Source organism: Lethenteron reissneri, chromosome 50 (assembly GCF_015708825.2).
Source record: "Lethenteron reissneri isolate LAM-NWPU_2019-01 chromosome 50, ASM1570882v1, whole genome shotgun sequence".
NCBI classification, from domain to species: Eukaryota; Metazoa; Chordata; class Hyperoartia; order Petromyzontiformes; family Petromyzontidae; genus Lethenteron; species Lethenteron reissneri.
The window spans coordinates 9,465,801-9,474,378 of record NC_083828.1 but is presented as its reverse complement, the minus strand read 5'-3'; the positions used below and the strand labels follow the sequence as shown (position 1 = coordinate 9,474,378).

At 52.4% G+C, this 8,578-nt stretch overlaps 1 protein-coding gene across 4 annotated transcripts in view; it reads left to right on the top strand.

Moving 5' to 3' along the window:
- Positions 1–2,833: 2,833 nt before the first annotated feature.
- LOC133355217 (tropomyosin alpha-1 chain) overlaps positions 2,834–8,578 on the top strand; it is a 47,108-nt gene continuing 41,363 nt past the window's right edge. The window contains exons 1-2 of one of the 4 annotated variants that reach the window (XM_061572583.1): positions 2,834–3,075; positions 4,669–4,794. In XM_061572583.1, coding sequence (XP_061428567.1) covers positions 2,962–3,075; positions 4,669–4,794 — 240 coding nt within the window. In that variant the 5' untranslated portion in view covers positions 2,834–2,961. The remainder of the gene's footprint in view (positions 3,076–4,668; positions 4,795–8,578) is intronic. The other 3 variants (XM_061572581.1, XM_061572582.1, XM_061572580.1) reach the window with 3 other exon arrangements.

The window sequence follows — 8,578 nt, the reverse complement described above, 5'->3', positions numbered from 1 at the left end:
CTGTAGAGTTTTTAATTTTCTATTTGTGCATCAGGGTGTCCGCATCTATTGCCACGGTTTGTGCAGCGGATGCGGTTTAGGGTGGACCGTGAGCAGCTTCGTGGAAGATCCAACCCCAGGAGATCGCCTGCGTGGGGTCTTTCACGAAGTGTTTATTTGCGAGTTCCTTTGAACTCCATTCAGCTCAGCAAGCTTCTCCGGGTTTTGATTTCGCATTGTGCCGGCAACGCGCACTGCCCGCACCGGGACCACAGCAGTGGCCGCAGCCGAAGAAGCCACGGATATACTCGATGTGGTGTGCCGGCCGACCCGGAAAGACCCGGCTGAAGCGAAGTCCTGGTGGTGAACGCGGCTGCTGGATCCACATTCCTCCGTGCTTATATCAGCGCGTTAAAGCAGAGGGCAGGGACCCTCCCCGGAGGAGCGAAATTCAATTCACAGTCTTGTGGGTCCCACGACTGCTAATGGACCAACACGGAGATAAACGTTACCTAAACACTTCTCAATGTGTGGATATATATATATACATGTGCGTATATAAATATTGGGCCTAATTTTAGCTGTGCTCCGTAACCCAGAAAAATATTTATACTCCCGGCACACCACGTCGTTCGTGCATCTCGTTATGGCCATGCCTACTCGCCACCGTGCCACTTTGGCTGAACTATTTTTTATTTTTGCCAGATAAGGCCCACGCAGCGAAACGTGGCTCATTTTCAGAAGCCACCTGGCCACAAATGATGGCTCGACGAAGTGGCTTATCAAGTGGAAATGTATAGCAGCCCGAATACTCTAAACGCGTGGTGATGTTGTTTCGAAACGTGGAGGGAAAAACCGGAGGACCCGGAGAAAAATCTACGCGACCACGGGGAAGAACATAACTGCAAATATACAACAGGCGTCAGGGTCGTGATCGAACCCACGACCTCCTGTATACCAGGCGAGGTAGTTAACATCTCCTAGCCACCGTGATGATGATGAGAGAGAGACGCAAACTCCAAATATACAGCAGGTGTCAGAGTCGGGATCGAACTCACGAACTTCTGTATACCAGGCGAGGTAGTTGACATCTCCTAGCCACCGTGATGATGATGAGAGAGAGAGAGAGACACCGCAAACTCCAAATATACACGTTTTAGGGTCGTGATCGAACCCACGACCTCCTGTATACCAGGCGAGGTAGTTAACATCTCCTAGCCACTGTGATGATGATGAGAGAGAGAGAGACACCGCAAACTCTAAATATACAACAAGTGTCAGGGTCGTGATCGAACCCACGACCTCCTGTATACCAGGCGAGGTAGTTAACATCTCGACACCGTGTCGCCCCGACTCCGATCTACCGGGCGACCCATATGCAGCATATCCATTGAAAATCAAGCACCGTGTATGTTTATTTATACGTTTTTATAATCTCTCTGTGTGTACGTCTTCACGTTGAGCATATATTTAGGTGGCCGTATACTCAGCCTATCGATCCAATTAAAAGTAGCGTAGGTTTCAGACATTGCGAGGATTTTCTTTCATTACGAGAGGACATTGGGGAATTTGCGGTTAATGTCCAATAATAATCTTGTGTATATCTTACACGATGGCTGTGTGCCGGCACGAACGACGGCGTTCCAGGGTTCGCATCTAATGCGCAAAGTGGTTGCTTTCGCCTCCGACAGCCAAACTAAGCTCAGACAAATCCACCGCCCCCAGCCACCCAACATAATATCGCCGCCCGCCTTATTCGTTCCGCGCCGTGTGTTCCGTTCTACTGGGCCTGGGTGGTAACATTTTGTATTTCGGATGAGTGTTTGTGTGTCTCTGTGTGTGTGTGTCTGTGTGTGTGTGGAGCGGTGGTGTAGCGGTTAGCGCGCTGCGCTAAGAACCCCGCGACCCGAGTTCGATTCCCGCTCACGGTCAACGCCAGTGACGATTATCCGAACCGGTCCTGGGTCTCCCCTAGGTCGACTCGGCCTCAAACGAGTACCTGGAGCTGTGTGTAAACATCGCCACTGGGGAGACAAAGACGGCCGGGCGTGGTTGCTGGCCACCACACCCCCCTCGTGTGCCGTGCCGGCCTTCATAGGTGCTCGCTAACAGCACTTGCCCCAACAGTCTGTTAAGGCTACACGGGGGATCTTTGTCTTTTTGGGTATGTCACGAACTCTAGCTGGGTGGGGGGTGGTGGTGGTGTCTTGCGGTGGGGGTGGGGGTTGGGGTGGGGGGTGGGGGTTGGGGGTTGGGGGTGGGGGTTAATCTCCAAAATAAATTAGATGTCACAAGTGGAAGGCTTGACGTTTCTCTCTCTATCTCTGTGTGTGCCGGACCCGCAAGATTGGCGTAGCGTTACACGGCCACGATTACACGGCCGCAGTAACACAGACGGGACTCCCTGTGCACGCCGAGGGTCACGGTGCCCCCCCGGGGGGGCGGGGGGGGTCGAGGTAGCGGCCGTCGTGGGGTGGGGATCGGGTGGGGTCGGAACGGTCGGCCGGTTGATTTTGTTGGTTGGGTGGTGGTGCTGGTGGTGTTGGTGCTGGTGGTGGTGCTGTTGGTGGGTTGGCCTCTTGTGCCCGTCAATCAGGACGCACCCACACCCCCCTCCGTTCCGTTTACGGGCACCGCAGCGTCCACTCGCCGACGAAATAGCGCGCAACGCGACCCCGGACGGCGCTCGGGCCCTTTGCCGCATTCCCATAGGCCGGCAGGGCCACTGACGCGGCCACTTCCAAAAATGTCCTTTAGATTTAGGAAGGTGGTGATGGTGGTGGGGGGGGGGCGGTCAGATCAGAGGTCCCCGCCTCCCCACCCTCCCTGCCCTGCGCTTATCTGCACGGCACCTTGGCTTGCTCCGTTCACTCGCCTCGCTGAGCCGCAGCCGGCCAAGTCACGGTCCGAAGCCGTCAATCGTCCCTCATCCTCCTCACTTTCGTCGCGTGAGCACATTGCCCACCATCACCAGCCGCAGCCATGGACGCCATCAAGAAGAAGATGCAGATGCTGAAGCTGGACAAGGAGAACGCCATCGACAGAGCCGAGCAGGCCGAGTCGGACAAGAAGGCGGCGGAGGAGAAGACCAAGCAGGTAGAGTCTCACCTCTTCCCGTCGGGTCGAGCGATCATTTGTGCCAGACCCCCCCACCATTCTTCCAGCTCGTGAGTTGTCTTCATGGTTTCATGCGCTCCGAGCAGAGCCATCGCCCACGTGTTGCGTGAGACCAAAGACGCTGCTCTTTTGGGCCATGATCGTCGACTCTTAGTTATGTATTTGCCGGCAGAGTTGTGCTCGCTTATTGTGCATTGTGTGTGCGTGTGTGTGTACGTGTGTGCGCGTGCGTGTGTGTGCATGTGTGCGTGTGTGTGCGCGTGCGTGTGTGTGTGCGTCTGTGTGCGTGTGTGTGTGCGTGCGTGTGTGCGTGTGTGTGCATGTGTGCGTGTGTGTGCGCGTGCGTGTGTGTGCGTGTGTGTGAGTGTGCGTGTGTGCATGTGTGTGCGTGTGCATGTGTGTGCGTGTGCATGTGTGTGAGTGTGTGTGTGTTTTAAGATATCTTATTACACAGCTATCGGTTGTGATTTCGGGTTTTGTCGCTCAAACGTCGTTCGGGCACGAAATGTTTCCCTCCGCGTGCTGGGGAGCTTGGCGGACTTGAGGTGGGGGGGGAGGTCCTGAAGAAGCTCCCAGCGCGCGTGGAACGAAACGTCGGACACCGTGCCCCGAACGCCGCGCGGTGCAACCTGAAAACACCGCCGGAGGGTCGCGGACGCAAATTTTCAAGGCGAAAGAATCGCAAGCGATTCAAAACGTGGGGACATTTATGTTTTCTCTTCGTCGACTTCTTCTTGCTGAAGAAGTGAAAACAGTGGGCGGTGTAACGCGTACGACGCTGCGTGTCATATTTGCGAAACGATCCTTATTTTATCGCACGCAATTACTTGTTTGCACGTTTATAAATAACCCATCCGTGTGTGTAAGAGTGAATTAGATCGCACAGAGGCCCCTTAGCGTAGGCACATCTGGTCGTCCAGATGGAAGATTTTGTCGTGATATTTTAATTCCCCCCGAAATAAAATTGCGTTCGTTTAGAATTGCTCAACGCAGTAAATATAGAACGTGGGGAGACACCAAGACTGGGGTTTCCAAACAAATCTATCGCAGCCGTGGGATTTCTAAAGATTCGTTTAGAGTCCCTTTTCCAGCGACACTTTCAGGAGACAACGCAAACATTTATCAACGGCGACACAAATATTTTGTGAAGGTTTTTTTCTTTCATAGTTGAGTGGTCGGCTGTAAAGAAAAAAAAACAATCGAATAAATTTAAAGTGACCCATCGGTTTGTCATTTAACGCGATATAAGTTAACGAGGGGGGGGAAATCATCGATGACATTATTTGCATTGGGATGTTCGGTCAATTCTGCTCAAGATCAATTGGCTTCGCGCGGAAGAAATCCAGAGAACCCGTAGAATACCCCACGATCAGATATCACACTCCAAGCCCCGCACGGATAGATGCAACCCAAACATCGACAATTGTCGGTTTGATTTGATTTCGGAAGCGCAAAATTCGTGGCTTTGTTCCACATCACGCCGGTGTGCGCTGCAAAACAACTTATCTCGTGGTGGTTTTATTCCTGACATTGTCTCCATCCCTCCTCCTTCCCTCGCCCGCCGACACGCAGCTCGAGGATGAGCTGGTGGCTCTGCAGAAGAAGCTCAAGGGGACAGAGGACGAGCTGGACAAGTACTCGGAGGCCCTCAAGGACGCCCAGGAGAAGCTTGAGGTCGCCGAGAAGAAAGCGGCTGACGTGAGTAAAAAAATTAACCCGTAAAAACAAAGTTTTTCACTATAAATCCTTTATATGCGTGGCATCGGTTTTATTTTATTATCCATTTCTGTTTTTCTTGAGTAGGGGTTTCATTTTTATCACATTGGTATTTTAAATTAAATATGAACTCGTTTTTTTCCCCTAAAAAGTGGAAAATTATGGAATTTTTTTTCACGAAAATAAATTGTCACGCACAACGAGTCTGTGTGCAAAATGTCAGCTCGATTGGATCACGGGAAGTGGGTTAAAAAACGACCGAAAGATTTGCACGGTCGTAAGCGCGCAAGCAAGCAGGCAAGTGAACTTAATATAAAGGATTTGAAAAAGAAACATCTCCCGAGACTCAGGGGGTTGGGGGGGCTGGGTGGGGGGCTGGGTGGGGGGCTGGGTGGGGGGCTGGGTGTGGTGGGGGGGGGAGTCTTCGCATTCCCGGCTCGGCTACAGCCTTATTTGTCACCGGGGGGGGCGAAAGGGTAGCGCCCGCCCGCTCGTGGCGGAGGTTTCGCCGGTTCAAGCCCGTACGGCTGCCCTGGTTAATACTGCGGGGAGGGAGGGGGGTGTAAGGGTCCCGTGACGTCATTTGAAATAGAGTGAGGCCCACGTGTTGTGGGTGCTGTATCACGGTCGAAATTTGCCGAATTTCAAGATGTGCTCACGTGTTGCGTAATTGGGTCAAACCAGTTGGCAATATCTCTCCCTACTGGGAAACTACGTTGATTGAGACTTGTAGAAGATTTGAAACAACATTTATTCTTTTCTCTCTCTCTCTTTAATTCCTCTCGATTATTTCCGTGGGGATGTGTACACGTGGCCTGTGTGCAGCACCGCGTTACAGGCTACAGGACGAGCAGGTACAAGAGTTGCAGTGTCGGGCACAGGGCTGCCCGCTCGAGTCACAACTTATGACCGACCGCGTGTCGATTTAAGATGGACCGACAAAGCTGGCTCCGCGAGTTGGTTGTCACTCACCGCTACCCCGGGTCTCGTCAGAGCAACTCAGTTATGGGAAGGCGAGGCGGCCGGTGCGCATGTACCCTGGCAGAACTGAATCGGTGGGGGAAATTCCACATTACTGCGGCAAGGATAATTGCCAAGTCTCTCCGTTGGATAACCGTTACGAGTGTTCGTCTTCACCCTGTCATGAATGAATGCCCTATCATGATTTGGGGGGTGGGGGGGGGGGGGGTCACGATTCCTTTAATGACCAGATTTTTTTCCCGCGTTCTTATTTCCTACGTCTCAATTGTATTATTGTTCGTCTCAGGAGCCCCAAAGGTAAGATTCGCAATATAATTACCGGGCATCGTAAAATAATGGATTGTTATGCAACAGATCTTGAGCGTCGAAATCGCTTGCAATCGACGCAATCGTTGCACCCACCTTTGGCGCAGCCTCATTAGGCGGTGAACGTTTTGAAAATTACGACGACGCTGACGATAATATCATCATCATCATAATTTCAAGACACTTCAGTTAACTCTGGCCAGGATTTGAACTTCGATTCCCATCCATACTGGGAGCCCTCTTTCTCAATCAGCTGGGCTGTCTCCCAGGCAGTGTTCAGTTCACTACGTGACAGACCGAGAAGGGCCGTGCAGGTTTTGTTCATATTTGTGTACTGCCAACGCCGTCGCGCAGAGAAAGCCCTCCCTGTGGCCGGTGGCTCTTGCGTGTGAACGCCACAGGCCACTCGCTCGAGAGTGGCGATTTTAGATTTGAAGCTTTCGTGACTGCAAGGATTCATACTGTTAGTTTTTTCGATAAAGTCACGTAGGTAAAAAATGAAATTTAAATTAATAAATAATTATTTTATTTTATTAATTTTAATTTCAATTTTTACCTGCGTGACTTTACCGAAAAAACTAAGAGTAGTGGCGATTTTGTTCAAACTTCTCATTGGAGGCGCGCACGGCTGGCACACCCCACCGAACCGGAAACTCCGTTGTGAGGATTCACGGGGGCACAATTCGATTTTCGAGAATCGATTCGTTGCCAATCTGGACGAGGGCCTCCCGATGACATGGGAGTTGTTGGTTGAGGGAGGGGGGTGAGGAGGGAGGGGTTGTTTGACCACACTTCGCCACGCTGGGCCAGTGCGAGCTGATGAAGGCGGGGAGCCTAGAAGTGGGAGCATAGAAACACAGTACAACAATGGGGGGGTTTTCCCTGCCCTCTGTGGGGGGTGAGGAGGGAGGGGTTATTTGACCACACTTCGCCACGCTGGGCCAGTGCGAGTTGGTGAACGCGGGGAGACTAGGAGTGGGAGCATAGAAACACAGTACAACGACGCGACGCCCAATCCACAAATACGAAGGGGACATCGCGGGCGATGATACAGTCCGCTGCTCCGGACGCGGTCGTTGTCTGGCTTGACCACCCTCAATGTGAAATTGTAGTTGATGCTCTGCGCCTACATCAGCAGCCGTACGAAAGAAGAAGAACAAGTTGTTGAATCTGTGTGTCACCACGTACAAACTTTAATCATAGCACCGTAGCTTATGCGGCTCATGACCCTCCACATGCCGTCCAGGTTGGTTCAAATTGTTGCGTCTGAATCCAGCTTCGGCGGCTCACCCCTAGGTCTCTTTCTCTTCCGCGCAGCCCGACTTTGGCCCCCCCCCCCCCCACCGTGCCCCCCCCCCCACCGTGCCCCCCCCCCCCCACCGTGCCCCCCAAGCTCTCGCAGCAACCTCACTCGATTCAAGAAACGCGGTTCGACTCGAAATCGAAGTCCCAACTTCGACGTTGCTGTGCCGTCTGGCACGTGGGGGCCTTTAAGTCTGAACTCGGCAACAAAATGTTTTTTAATAACAGAAGAGGCTTCGTAATACAATTTTGTTTTTGGGTGGGATCGATTAAATCTAAATGTGTCGTTAAACCCGCCCACCACCCGACACGGCTAATTAGCAAGGCTGTGTCGCGCAAACGCAACGTGCCAATTCGCTACTAGTCCAGCACTAACCGGCGTGTCGGAGAGTAAACCCACTGCAGCATTTACAATTCGTGTAACGACGTTTCGTCGGTGATCGCAACCAGCATCATCAGGCGGCCGCCGGATGATGAGAAGAGGCAGCAGCTCAACTTCCTTGGCGGCCCCCCCCCCCCCAGCCTCGTGTCCTCCAACTGCAAGGGCTGTAATCGGCGACCCAATCTGAACTCACTGTTGATTTATGGCGGCACCTGCCGCCTATGAAGAGGAAACACACCTGTACGCCGCTGTATAATATATTTAACACGGCTAGGTATACAGGGCCGTGAGTCTCGTGGGGACAACGCCGAGGTACGAGAGTGGTGGTGGGGAGGGGAAATTAGACTCGGGGACTTTTGACAGCCGCTCCGAGTAGAGCAAACGCAGAGCAACCCATGCAGTGGATACGCACGAGGAACTAACATACACACAAAAAATACAAAGACCTCCCGTGTAGCCTGTAACAGACTGTAGGGGCAAGTGCTGTTAGCGAGCACCTACGAAGGCCGGCACGGCACACGAGGGGGTGGGTGGCCAGCACCACGTCCGGCTGCCTTTGTCTCCCAAGTGACAAGGTTTACACACCGCACCAGGTACTCATTTGAGGCTAAGTCGACCTAGGAATAAACACACGCTCACACACACGTAATAGTAATACTGATATAAGGGATTTTTTTTGTTGGGTTAGATCGCGTAAATATAAATGTGTCGTGAAGCCACCACCACCATCACCACCCGACAAAGCCTAATTAGTAAGGTTTGTCACGTAAACAGAACGTGCCGATTAGTTACTTG